The sequence below is a fragment of the Coturnix japonica genome, chromosome 2 (assembly GCF_054131305.1).
Source record: "Coturnix japonica strain WE chromosome 2, WE-NBRP24, whole genome shotgun sequence".
Taxonomy (NCBI): Eukaryota; Metazoa; Chordata; class Aves; order Galliformes; family Phasianidae; genus Coturnix; species Coturnix japonica.
The window spans coordinates 12,179,931-12,207,266 of record NC_140664.1 but is presented as its reverse complement, the minus strand read 5'-3'; the positions used below and the strand labels follow the sequence as shown (position 1 = coordinate 12,207,266).

Below are 27,336 nucleotides of genomic sequence, written 5' to 3'. Positions count from 1 at the left end.
TTCCATTCCATAACTGACCCACCAAATCTCATCTTGATTGCAAGGATTTTAAGCACAGTGATCAGTTATCATAGTATTACACTGTTATGGAACAACAAATGAAGTGTGCACACTGAAAATGATGTTTTTCTCCATCTTTGCTTGTTAGTCTCACTTCAGCGGTACAGTGGATCTTAGAAGGAAAAAAATAACTACTGAGAACATGGAGATAAATAGAAAGAAGCAATAAAATAGGAGACAAACCTAAAATCCAGACATCAGATATTCTAGGTAAAAGAACTGCTGTATTGCCCATCACTGAATATCAGATTGTTGGCTGGAAAGCTCAAGATGACCAGAGCTATATAGGTGGGTGAGGAACTTTCTTGTTAAAAGTGAAATTTAGAGTCACTGCCAACTAAAAGAACTGTGCACTGGAGGAAGTTTCTAGTAGTTCCTCCAGCTTTGGTTTTGAAAAGGATTTTTATTTAGTATTTTCACACATGCTTTTTGTGCCAAGGTGATTAGTTTGCTACTGAAAGCAACTGAGAGCTCGTGTCAGTGCAGAGGAAGACTGGAATACCATACTGCAGGATGCAGATCAGGGAGTCCCTGGTATAGTATGAAATTATGTTATCCATGTTGGCAGTAAGAATTTCTGCTAAGCTGGGAGATTTTCAGGAGAAACAGCAGATAAAAGGAAAGATCCTGGGTGTGCTGGTTTATTATGCAATATTCTGAGCCACCCTTATATAATACAGCTATAGAAGGAGCAAATCCTAGGTAGTACGAGAAGAATCGTGAAATGGAAAGAAAACAATTTCCATTTCAAGGTGTAAGCTGGAAAAATTTATCTCATTAATGTTCCAGAAAAATAAATAAATAAATAAATAAATAAAAATCAGACAGGAATAGATACATAGGAAGGCTACTAAAATGCTCTTCCTCTCCTACAAGAAGAGCATAAAAGATCCTGGTCACCCATGAATGCTTCGAGAATCGTCGTAAATCATCAGTGGGGATAAATCCCAAAGAAGACCACTGAAGGGCTATTTAAGCCATAGAAAAATGTTGACACAGAAATAAATGGGTATAACCTCACCATGAATAAACACAGTTTGGAAATGGAACAAATTTTAATGAGAAGAGTAGTGGTGTTCTCCAACGGCTGCGTGAAGAGAAAGTGTGTGTGACAAGAGCAGAGCTGAAGAAAGCTAATATTTCTTTACATCTGAAAAGAAAGCTGGGGAGAGGCTAAGGGAAATTTCTTATATTATCCCAAGCATTTCATCTGTGAACTATGTAAGGTTTTACACAGTCACTTCTTTGAAAACATGAGATGAAATATCAAGTGCAAAAGTAAGACAAACTGTATTGGAATAGCCAAATGTTGCCTGCATTTTCACTCAAGAACTACAGTTCCTGATATATTTTTCAAGTGCTAAGAAGGAGTCATGTCAAGTGTAGAGCAATAGCAGCTAACAAGCTTGTATAGCAACACTGAAATCACACTAGGAACTCTAAATGCATACACCATAAGTAGCAGCATGACCAACAGAGAAAAGAAGCCTGGGTTGGAATATAAGAAATCAGAGTAAAAATTATTCCAGGCCATTCATAAAAAAAGATTTCCGGAGTTTAAAAGCACAATGACACACAATAGAGAAAAAAAAAACACATACAGGCAGAAATACCAGGATAGATAAATGCCAGACAGCAACTTCCAGATCACCAAATAGACCTTCATTTTCAGATGAAGACAGGCCGGAATAAAAACACAGCGAAATACCTTGAAGACTTTCTAAGCCTTCTAATCAAAGACATCTCTGCCCAAAACAGTTAAGAGTCTAAAAGGAGGGAATCCAGACCTGCTCAAGAGAGGAGTACTGCTCCAAAAGCGTGGTTTAAAAAAAAGAGTGACCCGAAAGTAGGCGATGTTTGATGAATGAGAAAGAAACAGTGTTCCAGGTGAATTGTGTACAGAGTTGGAATTACTATTTCTGCTTGTAGCTGGAATAGGAGTCTTAACTTTTTGTGCCAATACAAAATTCATAACATTAATGCGTTCATTCAGGAAACAGACTCCTGGCAGCCTATAGTAAAGCGTCTGTGTGCAGGAATCCGCACAGCTGTGTAATGGGAGAATAAGTTCAGGCGGAAGGACAAGTCTAAATACAGCTGCCTGGGAGGACTGCTGTCCTTGCAGAGCGCTGGAGCTCACGGGGACCCTAATGGCTCTCCTGCCACACCATCAGCTACAGGGCATTTGTGCTGCTTTCTGCAGTTCTGAGCAAACTGAAGCTTTTGTACTTCACCAAGATTCCTACACTACAGCGTTTTTCATCCAAAAGGAAGATAGAAAAGGAATGAAAAAGGTGGCTCATCATCTTTGATCTCTGGTAAAGGGAATCTAAACCTTTCCCTTGAATCAAGACATGGTCTGGAACCATCAAGATCTGCTGGCAACTCTACCTTCAGCAGGTTTTAGCATACAGTTTTAACACTGTGTGGGTTGGATGTAATTATGCCGTCTGATGCATCCAGACTGCAAGAGCAGACAGATCATATTGTACCTGCGTATGGAAACAGACCTCCATAAAAACATTAGGCTGGCTGCCAGCACAGTACATCTATTCACACACTCTTTTTCAGCCTGAGGTTACTCCAATAGTGTCTGCCAAAACATAGAAGCCCACACGTTGTTTACAGCCAACCTAATGTATTTTAGTTCTTCAGACAATGTTAGGTGCAGTAATACTTCCACATTTTCACTGTTACCCCCATTTGTCATAGCAGAGTACTCCTGTCTAATGATTTGAACGTGACACTTAATAGAGTCAATGCCCTGTACTTTCATTTAAGATCATCTAACAGCTAACTAGCATCTTCCCTGGGAATACCCCAGAGAACATTTACCATCAGGCAGCAGAACTTACATTGCAGCTCTCATCGTTGTCAGGCCGGTGGGGAAGGATGTATGAGAGAACAGAGAGTGGTCCATCGCACTTGTCGGCTGGCTGAGTGAAATCTAAACAGCTGGTTATGATGGCATAGTAATGAGTAGGAACAGGGATGGCACTGCCTTCCACAAACCTGGGGAAGAAAAGCAAACATTTACTCACAAAGGACTAATCCACTTGGAAGAATTACACAGACAGTGTGGTCTTTCCTCCCCTACGTGTGAGGATGCATGTACTTATTTAGATGGGTTTGATTCATGAGCTCTATCTGAAAATGAGCATTTCAATTATCTCATGTTTTGATACTGTGCCATAGAAACCCCACGTGCCAACTCTGAAAGGTTTCTTCAGTTCAGGGGAACAGAGAACAAGCTTAACAGAATTAACAAAAGCTTAGAGCATCTAAATATCTCAAAAGTAGTACGGTGTGCTCTGCTACCCAGTTGCAACTCTAAACTTCCAGACAGCTTTAGAGAAAACATTAGTTGGAATATAAATCAGCTTAATCTGAAGGATGAGTAAACACTCCATTCCAAACCCAAGATGAAGAGTTACGTGGTGAGCTGCCATTCCCTTAATTTTTCCCATCTTACCCACCAGGTCATTCAGTCTTGATCAACCATTTTGGACAGAGCCACGAAATTCATCTCCTTCCCAAAATCAAATGAAGTGCAAACGATGAGTTGTTTGAGATAAAGTTATAATTAAAAGAAACATTTTAAATACAAATTCTTACTGTTTGATTTTTTCAGGTGTGTCATGTAAACCATCATAGTCATAGTCAAAGATTGGTCCGCTTATAACATTGACTCCATTTCGTTCAGTGGCATATCTCTTCACTAAAACCCTTTGGAAATAGTTCCATACCTCTATGGGGGAGAAAAGAAAGACAACACTACAATTTGGATAAACATATTAAGATGTGTCAATATTTTAAATAATCTTTTCTTGCATGAAGATAAAAATCCAGTGGGCATCATTCACACAATAGGAGAGGAAATCAAAGGCTAAGCTTTACAGATTTACTGCAGCTTCATTCTGTTTGGTCAATAAGGCCTATTCAGAATTCTTTGCCTTCTCTTGATTTTCCCCCCCCAATTAGCAATAAAGGAAATGCATGGTACCATCCTAAGCCTGGCATTACCCAAGATATTGCACAGAGAATTTACTGTTCCTTCACTGCCAGTAGAAGCAGCTGTTCACACGCTTTTGATGTCTCTGTAAACATTTCCTTTGTCCTCCTTATCTAGTTATTGGGTATGTTGCTTTTTCCTTTTCTTTTTTTCTTCTTCTTTTTTTTTTTTTTTTCCACTTACAAAAGGAAACAGTACCATGATTAAAAGCAAAGCCTGAATATTCTAAAAGTCAGGGAAATACAAAGGCCATATTATTTCTCACAAATCCTCCTTGAATACAAAAAGTCCAACTTTTAAATCAGGTGCAGTCCAGGACGGCCAAATTATAACAGAGCATCTCATTAAGGCAGAGGTTTGCCTAGCAGGGAATTTTAACCACGATTTTTGTGGAAAGCATGACACCTTCTCCCACTGCAACCTTCTGAATCTTAACAAGTTTAGATGCTTACAGAGACTCACTGAGAAACACACAGGGATCTTCAGCTGCAGAATTGCTTTCCTTCCTTTTTTTTCCTTTTCATTTTAACACTAACAGAAGTGCGTGCAAACAAAACAGCTCTAACTTGTATAAAGTTAACTTTTGCTATGCCAGCTCAGACTGCTTAGCTCATGGTTCCCCAGCACTGACAGCAGCACCAGCCTCAGGAACTTCCTTCCCCAGTGTGTTTTGCCAAACTCCATGCTCTCTGCTGGTGCAGAGGTACCCACAAGCGATGGTCTAAGAACCTCAGCTGCAGTAACCACTTGGCAGCCCCACTCCTCCAGCTGCTCACTCCTTTGATGCATCAGCCTTAACAACAGAAATAGCCCCAAAAGGAAATATTTCTGCAGCTGAACCAGTTCCCACATTGGTTTTCCACTTGCAGCCACACAGACAGCAATGCCAATGCACTGCAGCCCCAAGGCAAGATCCTGCAGCTTCACTAAAGCAGGAACTGCTTAAGCCAGCTCCATGTAATGAGTGGTCTGAGCTCTGCATTGCAGCCTGCACATGTGTATTGGTTCATAATTCCCCAGGAGTGCTACAAGTTGCAGCATTTGTTCTCAGATGATCCTTCACTCAGTTGTGATAAAGTTGGACGCCAATGGGAGAAAAAGCACTGCTGATGGTGTGTTGTTCTCCCATGATGAGCATCTCAGCTAATTTACACAGACTAACATTAGCGTAAAAAGCAGTTTTATGAAGTGATTTTAGAGTGGGAAATCCCCCAATAATTTTGCTCTCTATAATCAGTTAAGTGTGCCTTGCTTCATATTTCCAGCAAACATCACCATTTGTTCCCACTCAGAGGTTTTGCAGTTAAAAGCACACTTCTTAGGCTAAAAAGAAAAAGCCTCCCATGGTCTTTGATGTTTATCCAAACCTCCCTGGCCTAAAATCTGAATTGGAAATCTCACAAGAACAGGCTCTTGAGATTCTTTCAAGGCTTCCCAATTCCTGCCAAGCCAAAAATGCCACCAGAATAGTTTGACGGTTTTCCTACCTCTTGGCAACGCTGGAGAGAAAAGCGATGTTCAGACAAAGGAACTTTAATACTACATCCTTGCAGCACTGAAAGTTTCATTTGGTTTTAAGTCATTCCTCCCTTGCCATAAATTGGTTTATTTTTCCTTTTTCTTAAAAAGTAATAAAAATTTCTGGTCTATCTCTAAGGGGAGGGATAGAAAAATCAAAGGTGATCCAGATGCCACTTGTCCCTGAACTACAACATGCTAAGAGCGCACTCCCAGACTACTGCTGTTGGTAAGTAGAAACAAAGATAAATCCATAGAAACAACACTTACTTTTGAAAGCAGGATACATTGGAATGATATTTGTTATTAGAAAAGCATCATACTTTGCTTCTGCAGAGGAACTTAGTTCTGAAAAAAGAAAAATACTAATGAGATGAGATGTCGGAATTCAGAGAACATAAAAATGTTTTCAAAAGTGGTTTTAGAGAGTAACCAAAAGGAATACTGTCATCAAAACAGAAGTCAGCTGCTCTGTGTGATTTCATAAAACAGTCACACAATTTATAGACAGAGGGCTGTGGGATTATCTTCTAGCTCTGAGCAAGCCTCCAGCAGGAGCAATTCCACATCAGAAATCCATTCTAAACTATTTCAGCCACTGTGTAAGGAAGGCAGAGCAATGAAGTTCACATCTGTGATACAGCAAAGTTGTATCCCATTAACATTTACTAGATCTACAGGTTTTTTCCCAAGACTTAACAGACATAATTGCACCAGAACTCAGAACACTCATTTACAGAGATTTTCTATTAGCACTGTTTCTAGGAGATAGTAGAATTCTACTTTGTTTTTACACTGTGCAATAGTCTAACATGGATTTTCACATTATATATGTTTATTCTTCTGTTGTTTGAAGTCAAAATTATGAATCAACTAGATTTCCAGCTGATATGTGCCAGTATACATTCATCGACATTAAAGGGCCAGCTTTTGAAGACTGCCTTCTAGCTTATGTTCTTAATCTGTGCAACTCTGCTTTCACCTTTGTTTTTATTAACTCAAGTGGTCCACTTCATGTTTTTTGCGCATGAAGCTAAGTAACAGTTTGGAATATCTCTCCAGCCTTGTGAAAGAGAGGTCGCAGTCATGATGGCAGCTTCTGGCATTCAGCTCTTGGTCCTGAACACATGCATCAAGGATAATATATCCATCCCATCCAGCCTCATATACGATGCTGGTTGCGAAACAGGTCCTCTGAGTGAAGTGCATTGTGATGGAAAGAATCACCCCAGGAAGCTGGGAAATCAGAGGATTCCTACCTATATTCTTTCTCAACAATCTCAAAAATAACCCTTGAGTCCTTTTACATCTGGTGTTTTTTCATACCTAAGGTTTTCTGTAGTTAAACAGAAAATTATAAAACCACTTGTTATTTAAAAAATAAAACAAAGTGTCATGCATAGAAATGACATTCAGATCCTTGAATTCTGTAGACTTGCTACTGAACTTACGAGGAGGGAAGAGGAAGCCGTAGGAGAGCTGCTTGTCACCTCTGTAGGCTGAGCAGCTCTGGCTGTTTCCTGGAGATATGCGGAGATCGGGCCTGACGCAGCTGGCCAGGTGCTCCGGGACACCGGAAACCTCTGCCTGCATTGGGCAGTGACAAGAAATGTAATACCAGCACTTACAGCCAAAAGAAAATGGCATCTTGTAGTCTACAGATTGTAAGGCATCGTGTGGAGTACAGTGATCCACACTCCAGCTCTACAACCAAGTCTGCCCCTCCTTCAGGCAGCTGAAATTCAAATGAAGTAGCTGATTGAAATTAACTGGGAAGACAAATTCCTACTGAGAAAAGCTGAGAATGAAAATGAAAACTGGAAAAGAAATATTCAAACAATCTGCCTTAAAAATTCTTTTCTCCTATAGTGTTATTTTCAATGGTACTTGGGATCATTTCTGATCAGAAAATCCACTTGGGAAAGGGGACTTCTACAAATTCAAGAATACACACAGCAAACAGACTTTCCAAGAATTTTTTTGCAAGCAATATCCAGGAGAAAAGGCAGCACCGACCTGCTTGGAAATAGTGTAGGATGTCCAGAGAGGCATCAGGAATGTTTCACTGTAGCCACTTTCAAAGTCATGGTGGTGCAAGATGTTGTACTTTGTGCGGTACAGCACTGCAGGGCGCCCGTACAGAAGATGCTTCTCTAAAGATCAGAAGAAATTACACCTAAATTTATCACTCAAAACCTTGAAGTTGAAAAACACTACTAAGGATATCCTGTAACACAGGGAATAGCTGTTCTTCAATAGTTTTGGTCGGGATCCCACTTCCAGGCTCAAAATTCACTTTCAGCTTACGAGTTTTCTCTGCAGTTGAAAGACTGTTGGGGTCATAGTACGTTTCTCCAGGCACAGAAGACAAGGATCTCTGTGCCTACATTTGAAACACGGAGGTGAAAATCACTTTGTTGCCTTAGATCTGCCCTCATCCTATCACTCACTGTCTAAGTTTTCCTGTTTTCCTCTTCTTCCTCTGTTTTCTGTACAACACAAAGTCCTTCACAAAAGGAAGGCAAAGGAGTCTACCTCAATAAAAGAGTATTTTTTTTCCACTTGGCTGATACATAGGATATTCTGACGACCTACATGTTATTTTCTGTCAGCCTGTCATTCCTTCAGATTAGAACAAAAAGCCCTTTTCCTAACTTTAGCTACCAAAGACACCTCCAAGTCTACACAATTTGCTTTCCTTCTGTTGTTCTGCTATGTTATGGTTAAGTGTCATTAGATACCTCTGATAATGTTTTTATCTTTTTGTAAGCAAAAATTAAACAAGATAGAGGGAAAACAAATTTGCTGGCTAAGCTTGCACTGTGCTGCATGATTCATTAATTTTGATAACCAATTGGGAAACAGGTTTGGCTTGCTTTGGGAAGTCAAAACATAGAAATGAGGTAACCAGCCTAAACACTGTTCATAGAAAGGCATTTAACCTTAAGGAAAAGGGCATGATGCTAAAACATCAGGTTCAGCATCAAGGGCACAAGAACAATCTTCCAGAGGAGCAGGGGATGCTGAGAGAAACACTAGTAGTGAGGGATAAAGTAGTGAGCATGCCTGAACCAGGGATTGCTTGTGTACTTGTTTGGTGAAAGTTCAGTGGATAACCTGCCCTCTAAACAACAAGCATTACGAGCCAATTAGGAGTTGTCAGAGAGAGTTGTACTATCCTTTCCACGGATGACTTGCTGAAGCTTATGCCTGATCAATGCCGGTAAGCCACTGTGCAGACGTGGTCTATGTTTTTTACCCAATCTATTGCTTATGCTTAAATGGAGTACCACTTCACACTCCCTCTCTTTTCCTCCTTTCTCTGCTTCCACAGCAGATATTAAACCTCCTAACAGTGGTGGAAAAGAACTAAAATGTTTGTCTCACTTTGAGGGATTCTTCAGTTCTGATCACAGCAAAAAGTAGTGCACACTTTGACACGCGAGCAGCAGTTAGCCTTGCCTAACTCGTATATGCCTGTGTGCTCTTTTGACAGTCATTTGAAATGCTGATTTACTACACATTAACTACAATTAAACAGGAACATGTTTAGTATCAGTGATGCAAACTATCTTGCAAAAGAAAACAGAAACAGTTTTTAATAACCAAGGCACCAAGCTCTTACCTTCTGTTCCCTTGACATGAAAGCGCTTGTTGAGTTCATCCAACTTGTTCTTCTCAAGAATAGAAAAAAGAACAGATTAGGATCACTGGAGCATCTTACTGTACTAGGCATCTAACAAAACAAAAGTAACACTATAAAACAAAGACAACTGTTTTGTTTCCTGTTTTCCAAAAAGCAATAATTGTTGCAGAAACAAGGAACATTTCACAGGAAGGATCTGGGGAATTCTTGCAGATCAAACACTCTCAAAATAGCTATAAAAAGGCTATAAACTTTATTAGGCAATTGTGGCTAATAGTGGGAGCATCAACAGATGCTAACACCTACCTTATCATCACATGTACATCCTATATCAAAATCTGATGCAGAAGGTAGAGCTACAGGATAAAGTGGCTTAGCAACTTCATCTGGCACAGTTGGTTTATAAACATTGGCTCTTAGCAGGTGATTCAAACTTCCGTGGGTACCATTATTGGGAGCAGGCTTTAATCCAAGCAGATCTATGAAAACACCCAAGGTAAGTTAATGATGGTTGCATTGGAAACATATGTATTTAGCAGTAAATATACTTAGCAAACATATTTATTTGCAATACTGTTTACATCTGCGCCATGCTAATGAATGCTTTTAATGTAATAAAAATGCTAATCCAAAACATAAAATTGCAAATCCTGCCTGAATAGCATGGTAGACTTTATGAAAAGAGTGTTAATTTGAATGAAGATGCCCGAAAACTATTTTATTATAACTACTGCAGTTCCCAATACAAACTACAATCCAACCACCTTGAACACAGTATTATTAGTGACCTGTTTTGCACATACAGGATAACTGCTTTTTTGACACTTTGTGTATGAAAAAGAGTAAATAAGTTAATCATACATTCAGCTAGAAAGTTTTATTTCTGTGTTAAATCATTATTAAATAAAAGACTGCACAGAATATTAGAATGTATCATCAGTAAAAGTTTAGGAAATGTGATAATATTAGGATGGCATAGAAAGCTAGGTGATGCCCTGAACTGCTCCATGAGACATGGAGGTACAGAAGCCTCCTTCCTAGACTAATGAAGTCTGTATGTGCAAATATGCACTGTAGTTGTGCATATTTATCTGTGCCAAGCTGCACGCAGCAGAACTATGTTAATACATTTTATTGGCAAGATGCTAGAGCGCAGCAAGCCCAGGCCCTTGGGAAATGCCTTCAGTTAGTGTTTGGGAAGGAGACACTGGGGAAGGGACGCTGGGAGGGAGACAGGGCCTGAGCCCACAGGTGTCTAAATAAACCCTTGTGGTTAAAGCAGCATGTTTCTCTTATGATTCCTCAAGCAGGCAGCTTACCACACATGACATTGTAAAGTTCAATGTTTTCAAAAGGAGGTACTTTGGTCTTGTATTTGAATGTAGGTCCATAACCTATGAAGACAGTCTTAAAAAAAAGAAAAATAAATAAATAAAGAGAAAGAGAGAGAAGAATACAGAAGAGCAACTTTAAATCATAGGGCTTATTTTTAGTGAATATTTACATTTTAGAGATCTCAAATATCTTCTGGCTTAATAACACTGCTGTAAAGGTTACTACATTGCTCGTACCTGCATGCTGTTTATCTTGTTGTCATAGCCATGGTCTCCATGGAAGAAACACTTTCCTGTTGGTTTCTTGTAAACATCCACAGCTTTCCTAAATTGAAAAAGCATTAGCCTTTTTCTCAGCTTGTGATTGAACACTATTTTACAAAATATGTGGAAAAACAAGTACTGCAGCCTAAGAATTATAATTATCAGCTCACTCCTGAGCACTTTTTTGCCTTTGGTTTCATCAGGAACACATATAAGCAATCCATGCAGTGGAATGGATTGCCCTACAAGTTCATTTATTCATCTGTATTAAAATTATGCCCTGCAAAAATTTGTTTCAAGCACTGAAAGTTACTAGAGTTTTTACTACAGCAACCAGGTCAAAAACAACCATTTTTTTTTGGCAGAGTATACAATTAATTACAGTTACACTAACAAATGGATCACTGATGAACAAGATTTCAGAACATATTATTAATAAATGAATGAAACCTGTTGATGCAGTGAATAACAACATAATAAACTTGAGCCCTCCGGCCTAATCCCATCAATTCCAGTTCTTAAAACTAAAAATTTTGGTAGGCTGAAAATTCAGTCTACTTCTTTGAGATGTACATGAACCCCAGCCACTGAAACAACACAAGGCAGATGGCCAGCTGGCTAGTGGAGTCATGCAAGAAAGCATTTGGAGTTTCTCATTCACTGCTCCAGCAGAATGATCCTTGCATAGTTCACGGCAAGATATGCACAGATGTCAAAAGGTGCTTACAACATACCATGTGTTTGCCTGGCAGCTATGTAGGCAAAGAAAACTGCCATAATGTAAAGCTCATAACAGAGTGGCATATGCTAAAATCTCTGTCATCTTCCAAGAACCACTGAGTCAGTCCTATGCACTAAGACTCAGTCATTCTCCTGCTGTAACACAAAATGTGGGAAAAGACCAAAGCAAGAGAAACAATATGCATTAAATCAGAAACTCATAAACCAAGGCAATTCCTCTTCTGCTCACTCTGCGTTTTTGCTCCATCATTTTGAACCAAGAGTATTAAAAATTGTCTATACTTCGTAACTGAAAATTCAGAGGCAAATGGCATGGGCCAAACCACAGGGTTTGCTTTGACCTAAAGCATCCTGTTTAGCGGTAGATTTGTTTTGCAACACAATACAATACAGACATTTCAGTGGTGAACCTATAATACACTTTCACATGTTCTCAGGCTTACATTCACTATGTCAGTATCTCAGTTTTCTTTCCATTTACCCTGTACATCCACCCATCTCTTGTACTTTAACTTCTCCAGTCCTCCCATATTCCCCACTACCTGGTTGGAAATAAGTTTGCACCTTACTAAAAAATGCCTATCAGTTCCTATATACGAGCTAATTAGTCAAAAAACACAGTTGTTTGGAAAAGGAAACTAATCTGGGTTTTTCTCTTTCATCCAAATACTGATTTTTCCAAACTGGGACCCTGAACCTAATGTGCCAGAATCTTACCAGGACCAGATGGCAGGAGCAGGACACTGGCAGACAAAGTAGTTCCAGGTCCTGTTTTCTTAGAAAGAAAAACACACTGAAACCGGGCTGAAAGCAAATTTACCTTGCTACATGCCACTTGCGATCGACCAATAAATGGACATCCTCAATTCTTCTATTGTAAGCATAGTGCAAGCGTTTAGGAAGGTGATGTTTCAAGTATGGCTTAAAGTGCTGGTCTGGCTTCCTGCACTGAAAAATAAATGGTTACAGATGACACTGCTGTCAGTTAGCTCAGAGGCACACGAAGTACACCCTGAAGTACAGAAATCAAGCTGTGAAGTGCATTATTGATGATGACTTGGAAACAATGTGTACATGTAGAGTACGTGGTTCAGTCATTTCTGTGCAATGTTTACATAAAACCAGGGCACATGGAGTAATCAAAACATTTTTGGAAATATTCATTTTCGTGGAAGTCGTTTTGGAAGCATCATGTAAAATGTCATGCTTACTTAAGAATAAAATTCTTCATCTGTGAGCTAACTGAACCCAAGATTGAATTTCAGAGGAAAGATAAATGCTGAAAATACATCTCGTCTGCAGTTATATTTAAAGCAGTCTGGTTAGCAAATCTCATTATTTTTTAAAATTAGTTTTTATTTAAAACAGTTTTTTCCATTAAGAGCCGGGTTATGGTTGAAAGCTATCAAATGGACTTTTTCAGCATCTTCAAATTGCTTGTAAAATATTTACCCTAAAAGATTATTTTCCATTTCTGAAGGAACGGATAAATAGACTCAATTCAAGGAGTCACGACAGTCAGGGAGGTTCTGGCTCTGCGTTGCACAAAAATGTTATAAAAGTCACTACAGCAGCAAACAGTGGAATTTATGACAAACATTAACCCACACCCATGAAGTGTACCATTTAACACTTCAGTCCTGTTAATGGCCAGTACTCCTACCTAAAGAGTGAGGAGGGAATGTTGAATAATGCCCAAATTAGGGCACAAAGTGAGCAGGCTGAATACTTACTGTAAGGTTGGCAACAATCACTTTAGGGTCATCTGTTAAACAAAAAAAAAAAAAAAAAAAAAAAGAAAAAAGTATTTTAAAAATAAGAAGTTGTGAAGTTATCACAAGGTGAGAATTCATTTTTGTACAAGGATTCTTCCTAAAGGTTGGCTGACATTTACTAAAAGAACTCATTAGGTGAGATATGCTGAATATGAACTAAATGTAACCTCTTATCCTTAATGATATTCTAGTTGCTCAGGTAATGTTGCTCACTGTTCTGTGATTTGAGATACGCTTAACTGGACAATTACTCTATTTTCTGAAAATACAATTTCAAGTCCTATGATTGCTTTAAAATACAAAATCATCCTTCCTGAAAGATCTAGAGAGCACATTTGAATGCAATAACATAGAATCATAGAATCACAAGGTTGGAAAGGACCTACAATATCATCTAGTCCAACCATCCTCCCTCTACCATTTCTACAGAATAACACTAAACCATACCTCCTAGCTCCCTATCCAGACACTTACTTAAAAACAGTAAGATAAATACATTGTGTTTTTTACCTCAGTATTTCACTCATTTCTTCAGTCTTGAGTAAAAAAAAACCAACAAGTAACGACAAATTCTTAGTAGGGGAAAATCTTTTGCTTAACTATTATTGTTTCACTGCTGAAAACATGATGTTACTGAGCATCAAATGGGCTTTACTGAATCCCCAAACAAAGCACAGGCTCATCCATGGCAGATGATGCAGTATTATGGAATAGGACAGTGGAAAAAGGAATAAAAAAATGGGAGATCTGGCAGTTACTGAAGGCAAACTCCAGTTCTACAGTCAAGAAACATTCTTCTTTGTTCTATGTTCAAACAGATGATTTACATGTGGTTGCAAATATCCAGCAAGGAAGCTGTGGACAGGGGCCAAAAGACGAAAACTGTATTGCAGGAAACCCTGAAGTATGACTCAGAGATCATGCTAGTAGAACTTTTTGATAGATACTGCCATTCATCCTCCAAAGAAAACTAACTTTGCTCAGCAACTTGGGAATTTGAAGATTGAAAGATCCTCAAAAAAACATTCTCAGGGGAACTGAAATATAACTATTTAGTAGACTGAAGCATAGAAATTCAGTCTTATGCGAGCCTCATACATTGCATCGACGTGCACACTATCTCCAACAATCTTTTACACACTCATTCTGTATTCCTATATTCAGAGTACAAATACCCAGATAAATTAAGTTTCTAATGAAATAAATCAGTATCTAAAAGCTTAACTACATTATTATTATTTCTGCTATCATTCTAACAGTCCTTCATCTTCAAAGTCCAATTTTTTGTAAAATCTGTCCTCAGCCTACATATATGTGCATTGCTATGATGAATCAATAGGGTGTCCCACTTATCTGATCTTCCTCTCTTCCAAAAGTCATCATCCTTGTAGCACAATTTGCAACAACATAGGTACTTACGGTTAATTTATAAGTTTCGCCCTGTTCACTGAATTGTTAGCTTAAAATGCTGGCAAAGCAAGGTTTGCCCCAGTACACAGAACCAGACCTGTCATGGTGCTGGCTCAAGGCCTGTTGTGGCACTGCTTCCCTGGAGGGGAATCAGGGCAACAGACATACAGCTGGGACAGTGCTGTCTTAAATAACAGAGTTAAGTTCCACCAGAGGACTCCTGACTGGTTCCTGAGCATGCTGAAGACCAGATAACCTTGAACACCAAGTCAGGGTGAGTTTCTCACAAAAAGCGTTTAATTATTTCTATAACATCTGAATGAATGCTCTACAGTTCCCCAGTCTGTTGCTACTCAGCAACCTGTTCTGTTTCTCATTTATGCCAAAAGAATGAAGATGTTGGACTCAAAATTAGTAATTTGCTTTCTTTATTAGCTCAAAACTTACAAAGACGTGTATGCTGCTGTCTGAAACTGGGTTCAAGATTGTTCTTACCAAAACAGGTGATTTTTAACCCAGAACATTTCAGTTACCCACCTGACACAGATCCATCACTGTAGGGTCTGTGAACTACAGATGGGAAATACAGCTGATCTTTAGTGAGCTCCACTCTGTGTCTCACCAACATACTGCAGACATACACCTTTTGGAGTACTTCATCCTGAGGAAAGGATGGAGTCTAGTTCTCAGAACATAAAAAGTACAGTTGACTTACATTTTAGGTTATTGCTAGACCTAGGGCGAATTCTCCCTAAAGATCCGGGCAGCAGAATAATATCTTCCACGTTGGTCAGATAGTTGCTCAAAAATTCAGTTCTTTCACAAGTAGTGTCTTCCATCCCTGCAGAAGGAAAATACAAGTTTAAACCAGCTTGAGAATAAACACATTTTCCAAAACAGCACAGAAAGAAGAAAAAACTAAAAAACAAAACAAGAAAAATAACAAAACTTCCAGGCTGTGTATTCTTTTCCTTTGGGTGACACATCTTATTCTTGTTTTTTCCAGTCATCTAGTTTCAATGTCAGACACCGATAGAAACCAAATTAAGGGTGATTTTAGTACTTGCCTACACTAGAGAAATACCAGTCTCGACACTGAACACTGAAGCAACAGGCACCACATCCACCATGTGTGCACTGACACATCTTCAGACTGAGCTCATGGAAAAATCAAAGTCTGTTTTTAGTTTAGTGTACTACTTTGGGGATGTTGAATCTTTTTAAACAAAGGATTTTAAGAGAAGTCATACACAAAAGGTATTGTCTGTTGGTGGTCTGTTCTAAGTCAGCCACAGATAAACAATTCTCTCCTACAGTCGCTTGCGGGGAGGAATGTGTTGCCAGTCACAGTCAGTTCAGCACAGCACTACCTCCCCTGGAAATTCTTCCTGCCCCTTAACCTCCTCTCCCCAAGGCCAGAAAGAAGGCACGTTCCATTTTATTGCTCGTTTAGCCGTTCTTGTGTGACGTTCCTAGACAAAGACTTACACAGAACAGAATTCCTTACAAATGCATGATTAATCTGTGACTTTCGGTAGCACTGCTAAAATGGTACAAAAAAAGCAGGTTTCTCTCAAACACGGTCACATTTATCACTTAATAAAATTTTTTTTTGGCTTTGCAATTTATTCTCATTGCAAAGATTCATCTGACTTAACAACAACAACAACAACAACCTACCAATAATATGTCTGCTTTCTGGTGACTCTTAATCTGATCTGAAAATAACTTTTGACTGTTTTTCCACTTTCCTCCATTACTTTGATGACATTTTCTACTGATGCTGGACACAGCTCCTTACAGATACTAGTCTTTCTCCTACTAGAATAACGTGTCTCATTGATGCCAAGACATGTCTTGCTTTTATACTCCACTCCTCACAAAAAGGGATAAATGCTATTAAATTGTTTTCTACTACAAAAACTTACAAAAAGATAATTTTAGGCACGTAATGGTGTTCCAATAAATGCAAGGAGAGTTATGCTTGGATGTCACATTGAAAATGCTAAGTTTTGAGAAACTCTAAATGGAGACATAAATACCCAGATCTCTGATGTGAAAGAGAAGTATCCTCCGATGACAATTAACAGGAAAATAGAGTTACCAGTCTACACTGTCTGGCTATGGTTTGGTATTTAAACTACTGGGGGAAAAAATCAGCACAAAAGTAGCTTGAACCGAACTTTCATTTAAGCTGCTTATCATATGTACAGCCACATTGTGCAAGCTTTCATGTACTGATGAAGAATTTGTTTATTTTACCATGATCACCAACAAATATGACATTGACACATCGATGAAGTTTCAGCTGTTTCAGTCCATCCATTAGTTGTCCTACTGTCTTGTCAATCTCTCTCAGAGGATTTACCATCATCTGTACAAATATGCAGAAAGGAGACAAAAATGTTAACTGTCATTGTAATGTTCCTCCGTCTACTACATGTGAAGGTCCTTTGGCAGAACTCTGATGTGATAACATCCAGGTCAAGAGGCAAAACCTTGGCTGAGCTGTTAAGACTACAATTACTGTACTATTTCCATTTTAATCATAGAATCATAGAATGGCTTGGGTCAGAAGGGACCTCAGAGATCACTTAGTTCCACTCCCTCTGTCACAGGTTGGGTTGCCAACCACTTGATCAAGCACTAAACGTCTACTGCAACATAAGAAAGCCCAAGTGTGACAACAAGACAGCAGAAGATCTTTATGGATGATCCTGGGCCTCCCAGTGACATACATGCATTTGTAAAGTGATGCAGAAATACTAGAAAAATGCATGTGAGACTGAATTTCAGTTTGCTTCTTACAGATAACCAGCTCCTTGTAAATGGCTATTTTATGTGAATGGTTTAGTCAAAACATGAAATGAAGCTCTGGATTTAGGATTCATACACCAAATTAGTTAGTGAAATTTACTTCAAGGGACATCTGATACTGGGATGATAACATGGAAGACACTTGAGTAGCACATGGAGCTTGGAGGGAGCATTCATCTTCAAAGCCAACAGTTTCCAAAATCTCAAGTGACAGTTTTGGCAAAAGTGTCAGCATGTCCCAGAAGACAGATATGGTACCATGATTTCTTAATTCAAGCTTCTTTTAGAAAGAAAAGAAAAAACACCAAAACATACTCATAGGACTGTGATTTTAGCTATAAGAAAACAGAACATTTTTACTGGGTGGAAAGGAGAAGGTAAATGTTTTAAAGTAAAGCAGAAGACTTGGATTTTAGAAGAAAGCAAATCTTGTCATGTATACAGACAGTTTGATTTGGCTGGTAGAAATATGCAGAACAAAATATCCTTCCAATGAAAAACAGAAAGCTGACAAATTTTGTATGAGAAAAAAAATTTTGGCATAATTTTCTGACAAGAACCACCACCTTAGTATGACCCAGAAAGCAATAGTTCGGAACTTCTCCCTCTGCCTGAATTATTAAGGGATGGATGTTAAACAAGTATGATAGTGTAGAAGATAAGATGGGAAAATGTCATCTCCTAGTTGGCACCGTAAGTAGACAAAGAAGTGACCTGTGGGAGAGGAAAACAGGAGGAACTGTTTTGACAACCTATTTAAGATGACCAAGTAATAGGTGATATTTTGAAATATTTGAAATCAGGAAAGACTAAGAAGTTGGTTTTGTTAAAACCATGGAACAGTTCAAGTTAAACCTGAAAAAAGTAAAAGGAAAAAAAGGCAAAAAAACTGCCTCTTGCAGCAGCACTTTCTCACTATCAACTCTGCAATGACTGAGAGCACACTTTTTATGAAATTCTATTTGCACAACATCAATCATATATGGAAATTCAATTTTACTCTGAATCCAAGGCTAATTTGGGGAAACTGGAAAGCCAGGTGGATTTCCCCTTAATGTTTACTTTTGTCAGCTGGTTTCCAGAGATTTCAAGAATTCATGATTAATGGTAATTATGTTTAACTACCCTCTTTCCTAATTTCATCTGCAAGTCTGCAGATATTTCTGAAAGTGTATAAAAGTCAGTATAAATGAAAATGTCTATTCTTAAAATGAACAAGACACACATGAAAAAAAAAATAATAATGAAATCCATGACTCATCTTTCTTTTTGTACTACTTTGACTGTGTTCAGAGTAGCCCAGAGAACAGTCCTTGGTAATACGACTTCACCTCTATTTTTTTTTAAGTTCAGTTAGTTTTCATTAGTCTGCTACATTCAGGCTGTTCCTCAGCTGGTCTCTGAAACTTAAGGCTGTAGGTGGCATATTCAGGCAAGTTTTTTTTTTTTGTGTTGAAGTGCAGCTCATGTTTTTCCCCAGGCACAACTTCCAAAGAATTACCAGTGAACAAGTAAGTCTTGCATATACCTTTCTTCACCCAAAATCTTGATATCAGGGCTTTGTGAAGATGTATGAAAGCATATCATCTTTCAAGATATATGGATATCTAAGTACTAAAGGGCTGTATTGTTACAAAAACACTGAGTATGAGATCTGAATCATACAGATCATACAGATCACAACTGAAGTCTCCCTTGAGTTTTCCTTTTCAAGAAGCCTTGTTAGGAGGAAGAAGAAATGCCACTATTTGTTTTAAATGGTAGAATCCGATCTGTACTGTATTCCATCCTTGCTGATCAGCACCAGAAGATGAATTCGCAGATAAGATGAGAAACATCATGTAACATGTTTGGTTTGGTTTGGCTTCTGAAAATAATAGTGATAAACTCACAGTAAGGATAAGAAGAGGTATAAGAAGTTTGTACGACCTTTTCATTCACAGAAAGGAAAACAGAGGTGAGCTGTATGTGCTCACATCAGTAGGAATACTACAGGTTTGTGCCAGAGGGCTAAAACTTGGGATGGTAAATTAATGAGTAATAGCAATATCATCACAACTGTTATAAGTTCTCCTCTCAAGAGAATCTGTATTAACTGTTCTTGAAGCTTTGTGCATCCCTGTCTGCCCCTTCACACTTCCTAAATCTGTCTCAAAACAATTACTTAAGTTCAATCCTGGAACAAGTTAAAAACATCCCCAAAAATGTCATTGAGAAGAGTGCCTATAGCTTTTTTAGGAAACAGTGGAGCATGCCAGGATTCTTGTTTGATGCCTAAAGGAGAAATATTTTGGTTGTTTATGTTTCTGTATTATTTGCTTAAAATTCTGAAATGAAAGAAATCTTGAAGCGGCCTACCACCCCTGACAGCGTGTTTACTTACTGCCAGGTGGAGAAAGACAGTATAATAAGGAACATGCTTTTTTGTTCTCTCCCGTCTTTTCCTAGTAAAGCAATTCCCATCTGACATTTGCCCAGTGAAAACAGACTTAGGCACCATTTCCATTGCAAATACATTGCAATTGGAAATCACGTTATCAAGAATTGCTTGCACTCCAAAGTCACTAACTAGTTTTTAAGTAATTATTTCTGAAACAACTTTACAAGTTCTTTCCCTTTTAGATTTTATGAGTCATGTTTTCAAGATGTCTCCAGAATGCAGAGGACTAGACATAGAGTCTCAAATAGTCACCAGGCTCCCAAGAGTTGGGAAGTTAATGAGTGCTGGCAGCACTACTACTGCCTTCCCATGGATTTATCTGACATTGCCTCCAGCTGATGGCTGGAATCATAAGAGGATTTAAGATGACTTTCCCTAAAGCAAACAGTCTGAAACAAGAAAAACATAGCTCCCAGAAGACTTGGTCTGCTTTGGCTGCTTTCCTTTCTGTCCTTCAGTACATTTACAGAAGTTTTGTCTGCAAAGTCCCAACCTGAAGCACGGAGTGATTCTGAAGTTGAAAAAGGTAAAGCTAGAGAAGTGCCCAAAAAGTGGCACTTGCATCATAGAATTTTGGAATATGTGTAAACTTACTTTCTTCCGACGAGCTTCCGCAGCATACTGATCCACTCTATGTACTTTTCTTCTTCCTTGCTTTGGAGCTGCAACTGGTCTTTCCTGTCTCCTCTTAGGAGGAAGCTTTCTCTTAGGTCTCTTAGGCGGAGTAAGAGGGGAGCCATAACTACTCTCCTGTACTGGCGGGGAGAGATGTCTGGACTCAGAAAAAAAGCCTGTCTCGACTCACATCAGAGAGCAAAGCCACCTGTGCCAGCTAATCCTTATGCATAACTGGAGGCCTTATCAAAAATTCAGGCATTTGGACAATTTAGCATCTGTCTCTCTTTAAGGAGGAATACACCAAATTGTACCAAAAGCAGAACAGCAGTTACAAGAGCAGATGGCATAAAAGCAAATGAAATTGGTGTTTCAGAAAATAGGGGGGGCTTCTGGTTTTGCAAATATATAGCTATGAGTATTATTTTTCAAAACTGATGAAGAGTCAATTCATTAGTATTATCAGAAGTAAACTTAGTTTCAATTTTAGTAAAAATCTCTGCATAAAATGTCATGATTGTCTGGGGCAGAAGGCAGGTGGACATGCATCTCACTTGGGGGGTGTTTCAGGTATCCGTACTAGTGCCTGTCCAGACCAAATGGTTTTCTGCAAGATTTTTCATGCACATTTTTAGTCAAATAGGTGACGGTATTCTCATCAGTAGCATTAGCATTGTGTGCCAGGCTATAAGCCCCACTGAAATCACCAGAGTCCCATTAATCAGTACTGGGGACTGCAGTTCTACAGAATGAAGCGGTAAAGGTGAGACTCGGTTAGCTTGGAGCTTGCATCCTTCCTATCAGCTTGGTAGGGCATATTTATTAGTGGCAGAGCCTTTGAAAGCAGCACCTGCCTCGTTAGCAGCTTTCTGGGCAACTTGAAAATTTAACTTTCTTAGTACTTTTGGAATGATATCTCAAGTGGATAACAGTTCATAAGTGCACAAATATCTGGATATACTAACAGAAGGGGAAAAACCTTTTAAGACATAACTGGTAAAAAACTACCATCTCATTAATCAACTCACTTGTAATTTAAAACCTTACCACTCTCACTGGCTTTACATGAGTCACAGGCTCTTGGCACTGCTCAGGATTGCATACAAAGCAGTGACAGATGATGCCTACAAGGAGATATTTACTAAGATATGCTGCACACAACGGAGCATGCTGAGTGGGCTTGAGAAGAGTCGGTGGTTTATGATGGTATTTTACTTCTACGTGTTTAGTCAGCTTCTCACAGTTGTTCAGTAACAGAGCAACGTAAAAAAGGAAGGGGAGGAAGGGGATGTTACCATCTGCCATGCTGTTTCATTGCTTCCAAGGCAAGCAGCTGGAAAGGAGATTCTAGTCCAGTCTCATTCGTCTCTCTCCAGAAAGGCATTTTAATAAAGCAGCACCAGAGTTTTCTGTTTTTAAAACGCTTCAAGCTTTGTGCAGTCCTGATGAGAGGAGCGGCAGGGAAAGGAAGGATTCTCATTTTACTCTCTCTGAACGCGCTCAGACAGAGCTTCAGTATGCCAGAAATACGCGAGCGTAGGAGACCCAGGTCTGAACACTGACAACGGCCGTCTCAAGACAGCATGTTAGAGGAGCAGCAGGAACAGTGTAGCAATGCCAGATTTCAATGTGTTTTAGAGCTCTTTCAGTAGTATACATCTAGAAGTTTTATTTTCAAATATAAAAGTTAGCTAAGATTAAAATAACAATAATAATAATTAAAAAAGCCAAGTTCTTATTAACCAGCCAAATCTTAGTTTTGCTTGAAAAGTCAGAAGAGTTATGGAGGAGGGAAACAAATCCCTCCCTGCTTACAGAAGGGGACTGTAACATCACAAGAGTAACTAGCCAGCCAAAGCTCTGCTTCTTGACCCAGATGGACCAACATACCAGAATTCAACTGCAGAAGCACAGAGGGAAAGAAAAAAAATTGCAGAAGTAAATGAAGAGCAAGCACGTATTTGATAACTTGCATAACTGCCCCTGAAAATGCAGCAGAATCCATTATTATGATTCCTGAGAAGTTCATTCATGTCCCTCCCTCCAAACAAACAAACAAACAAAAAACTCTACTTAGACAATCAATTCCATTTACACTGAAATTCATAATGTTAGAGAACATGCGAAGTTAGTGTAGTGCACGTTGACCACAATATGTATTCCACTTATACCAACAACGCTGGCAGTTCACCCAATAGACCTTAAATGCTTCTAATTCCCTTTAATCCTTGCTTTTAACTCTGTACATAGGCTGTTGTGTACATCCTCTGAAGCTCTAAGTGCTATCAGCTGAAGTTTGGAAGCTGAAGATTATTGGCCGTGGGTGCTATTTAACCTTCAAGATTATACATTTGAAAAACATTTAGAATATTATTTGGCATAAGAAGCTCTAATAAACACCCAATTGTCTAACGGACTTTCTGCGGTATGAAACAATTTCTCAAGCTGCCATATGCAGCTACAAAAGCTCAGCATGAAACTTCGACTCTTCAAAACAAGAAGTAAAAAGCCTATCTTAAATATAGCAGATAATTGTTATAGGGTTGTTTCAAACATAAGTGTTGGCCTGATCTGCCTTTGCATGAAGAAAAATGAAGTGGTTAGAGTTACTCCAACTGTCCATCCACTGCCAGCTGTATACAAGGAAAGAACGACTGCATAGGGAGGTCATGCTCTCAGTATCTAGGAAGCAACTGAACAGGGTCCCTTTGAGGACTCCTTCCCAGCTGTTTCACGTAAATTTTGTAGCTCCTAAAAATAATATTGAAAACAAAGTGTCAAGGGAAACAACATAAAATAATTCCCAGCTTCTCTGTCCTGAATGAGATCCCTCAGAAATCTCAGCATCTATATACTTATACAGCTGTACTGATTTACTTAAACTTCCATTCAGAAGGTTGTGGCCAGTCTTTGAACTCCAAACCCACACATGCTCATCTGCTAAACTGTCTGTTCTTGATTTGCTAGAAATCAATTTCAAGCTCTTCTAATGTTTAACACAAATGGCACAAGTCAATTGATTTGTAAAAATTTCATAAGCTGTTAATTCATGCTTATTAAGTACTTGAATTAGATGTCAGCCTTCAGATAACCATCCAGAAGAACCCCCAAGCAATAAAGGCCTTTAGGGACTTTTGCTTTCATAGGGATTTTTCCTATGATTATACAATTACACCTCGTTTTTTAGAAACTTCTGATCAATCTGAATCTACATTACTCAGCATAAAGTGCTAAACTAGTTTGTTAAAAGCTGGAATGTAAAGAACAAATTCAATTTCATCTTCTTTATATTGTCCTTTAAGTCCATGGAAAGCCTCACAAATCTGCTCAGACGGAAGCAGTTGTCTACAGATAAATAAAATTACAGTTGTCAGTCATAAGCCACACACTTGCAGTACTTCAAAAAGAGGAACTATAAAGCATCATTAATTATTGTATCCTTGAACTGCATCTGAACCAGACAGCTCTCATTACCCATCCCTTGCTTGACCCAGTCAGATACCTCCCCTGTTTTGAGTCAGAAGACAACAAGAAAACATATCAATGCCTATCAATTTAGCAGGAGTGTTGGCAGATTTTAACCTCAGGATATCCATAAAATGGACTTTATCTTCCTGTCCAGTATGGTGTTTTAATGATGCATTAGCTCCTCACAGCTAATGGTCCTTTTAGGACCATGGCTAAAGCTGCTCCAGCAGGGATGCTACTCACAGCAAATCCACAATCACTGTAAATTTGTTTAAATAGTCCCAAATAATTCAAGTATATTAAAAAAGATTAATGTTGCTTCTCTTCGCTCAGTTCTCCAGTACAGGAAGTTATCAGATGTATAGCAAACAAGTAAGAAACATCTGCTTGGTAACTGATGGCTCAGGAAGATTGGTATTACTTTCCAAAGGGTAAATTTACTCTTCAGTTTTCAAAGATTTGAAAACATTTGTTTACCCTTTAAAAAGCACATATGAAAACTGAAGTCTTGTGACTGCAACCTACAGGCATATGTTTCTACTGAGACTAGAGGAGCTTTGCCAGATGTTCAGCCCCCAGCCACCCCAAGCAGTAAGACATTTGGGCACAGAACTTACTTTCCCTCTCCACAAATCCCAGACAACCACACAGTCTTTAAGTTCTTGTAACCTGGACCATGCTGGCAGAGAAGCTGTACTCATTGGCAATCTGAATCCCAAACAAGGGGTTAAACTACTGCAGTGTTTGGCAGTTTTTTCTTTATTTTTTCTTTAAAATTTTCTTAATTTTTCTTTAAAATACCTTACAATGCTTCAAAATCTTTTCCAAACTCAACAGCCCAGCCCTGAGGGAATAGTATTGGCAAAACTATCAGAAATCCTCTAGGGTCTATATGAAACTGGAAATAGCAGCTTTTTACAGCTCATGACAGACTAGAATTATTACTTTGGCTACTGCAGGCTGTTAGCTTTAAATAAGCCTTTCTCTTCTCTGCATTTTTCCTTAGTATTTTCTGCATTATAGTTTTATTATGTTTAAGAAGGATAAACTGTTTGAGGAACATTAAATTCTGTCGTCGCACCCAATTATAATCTCATCTTTGCCAAAGAGAGATTTCCATTTGCATTTTCATATCACAAAGGGAAACAGTATACGAAAGGCACGGGCCGTTCCTTCTCAGAACTAAATATCACAAGATAAATCCTTAGACAATAGTTTTGCTTTCTCTGGCAGAGGTGATGCATACTACAGAAACGGGTGAAAAAAGTTGCTAAAAATATTACTTCTCAACAGCAGCAGTTATTCTAAAAAAGCATTTGAGATGTGTGCTTTTCCTACAGAAGAAAATCTCTACTAACCTCTGAGTTGAAAGGACCATATCTGTGGCCAGCAGCATCTGGTTGCTCAGAGTAGAAAGCATAAACATAAGGCCTGAAAGAAAGAAAGGCCTTGTTCAGGACAGCTTTCATTTGACAACAAAAAGCCCCAAACCTGCCAGGTCAAGCCAAATCAAGCCAACCTTGCAATGAGAGTTGGCTTTAAAGAGAATTGTTTCTCAGTCATATGTTTCCATGGTATGATTAAGCAATTAATTGTTCTACAGCTTGATTAAGTCCCAGGACACATGCCGAGAGGCACCCAGGGTACCATCTGAGGACACACACATTCTTAGTTCTGTAAGCAGGATCACAACAGTAGCCCTCCAGAGCTTAGCAGCCAGCAGCGTGTGCAAACTTGCATATGGAAAAAATAGCCATCATTAAAATCTTAAAATTTTCCCTGTCCTCAGGGTCCAATGCTGCAACTGCCACTGTCTACAGGGTTGTTAAACCATATTAGACTCAGTAGGCTAAGAACTATCCATGTTACTCCATGCAATTAAATGCTTCTAGATAGGAAAGAAATTCATACCATACACTTATTAAGAATCAAAATTGAGATGGTTAAAGGCTGGGACAAACAAAGCCAACCATTCAAAACAAATCAAAACAAATCCCCAAATCAATGATAGTTTAACAAAATTAAGCTTCCCCTTGCTCTTTTGCAATTATTTTTGAAGAGAGTATAAGCTAGTAACTAAACAACAGCAGGTTGAATTACCTTTCGTTATCCGGAAGGGTCAGCCACTGCAGTATTGTTAGTATTCTGCGCTCATGGGGGATGACCCTAGGCCACAAAACATAAAAAAATAAGCTTTTTTATCCGACCTTAAAAAAAACAACAAAACAGACCTGCTATGAACTGATTCTAACATGGCTGTCATCAATCATAATAATGTCATTTCCTTTTAGTATACTGCATCTTGTTTCTTGTTTGGTACTGATTCTTATTTTGCAAGTAGTCACTTCTGATCTCCAAATAAATTGGATGAATAGCTCGTAACTGGAGTCAGAACTGAAGGTAGAAAACCAAACTATTCAAATAGCAGTGACTAAAGATCCATTCTGGTATCTTTAACCCAAATGAACTGCTTTTATGCACTGCCATTGGATAGCTGGCATGAGTGAAATCCATGACATTTCTCACGTCAGTACAAGTGCAAATGCTAGTCTTACAGACACTGGAAAAACTCCCATTGTAACCAAACAGGATTAAGCTGGTGTAAATCAACCAGAGCTATCTGAAACATCAACATGGTGACTCGCACAACATTTACAACTTCCCTCTGCAGAACAGATAAATCACAATACACTGTTTTCCTGAGACATCTCACTTGGCTGCTGAGGCCAAATTATTGCTATGAGAATAACTAAACTTGTAAACAGCTGTTACATTTCAAAATATCTCATCTTAAGAAAGCTCTGCTGATCAGTGACCATACAAGTATTTTAATACTACAGCAACAGTAGTTTCAAATTCAATTGCAGAATCCCAAGAAAAGAGTCAAGTACAACCATCTTGGATTCACCATAGCAGATCAAATTCAGCATTCTTTGGAAGTGTATTTGATGAAGAAATACAGATGCCATTTTGAAACAAGTGACTTAATGGCTTGTACAACAACACTGGCTGCCATTCTCCATCTACACTGAAAACTTCTACTTGTAGAACAATTATAAAAATGACAAATAATGCTAAAATTTGCAGAGAAAGAAATATCATAAGGCAGAATAATGTTAAGTATTGCTGTTTTGAAATCTGTTAGTTGCCTAATTTGAAAAATGTTCATTAATTAAAAAACACATCACTTGAGACAAAGAAGTGTTTAAACATCACTGTGTCCCTAAAAGAGTTTT

The 27,336-nt window shown here is 38.6% G+C and overlaps 1 protein-coding gene across 16 annotated transcripts in view; it reads right to left on the bottom strand.

Annotated features, from left to right (window-relative positions):
- ENPP2 (ectonucleotide pyrophosphatase/phosphodiesterase 2) overlaps positions 1-27,336 on the bottom strand; it is a 65,879-nt gene that overhangs the window by 2,777 nt on the left and 35,766 nt on the right. For 6 of the 16 annotated variants that reach the window (XM_085539369.1, XM_015856200.2, XM_015856201.3 and 3 more), the window contains exons 10-24: positions 26,201-26,266; positions 25,459-25,531; positions 17,023-17,134; positions 15,476-15,601; positions 13,309-13,340; positions 12,396-12,523; positions 10,808-10,895; positions 10,556-10,643; positions 9,543-9,715; positions 9,216-9,267; positions 7,607-7,743; positions 7,042-7,177; positions 5,861-5,938; positions 3,676-3,808; positions 2,916-3,072 (exon numbers count right to left, since the gene is read on the bottom strand). In XM_085539369.1, coding sequence (XP_085395495.1) covers positions 2,916-3,072; positions 3,676-3,808; positions 5,861-5,938; positions 7,042-7,177; positions 7,607-7,743; positions 9,216-9,267; positions 9,543-9,715; positions 10,556-10,643; positions 10,808-10,895; positions 12,396-12,523; positions 13,309-13,340; positions 15,476-15,601; positions 17,023-17,134; positions 25,459-25,531; positions 26,201-26,266 — 1,579 coding nt within the window. Of the gene's footprint in view, positions 1-2,915; positions 3,073-3,675; positions 3,809-5,860; positions 5,939-7,041; positions 7,178-7,606; positions 7,744-9,215; positions 9,268-9,542; positions 9,716-10,555; positions 10,644-10,807; positions 10,896-12,395; positions 12,524-13,308; positions 13,341-15,475; positions 15,602-17,022; positions 17,135-20,611; positions 20,773-21,927; positions 21,953-25,458; positions 25,532-26,200; positions 26,267-27,336 lie in introns of those variants that run through there. The other 10 variants (XM_085539370.1, XM_085539371.1, XM_085539372.1 and 7 more) reach the window with 4 other exon arrangements.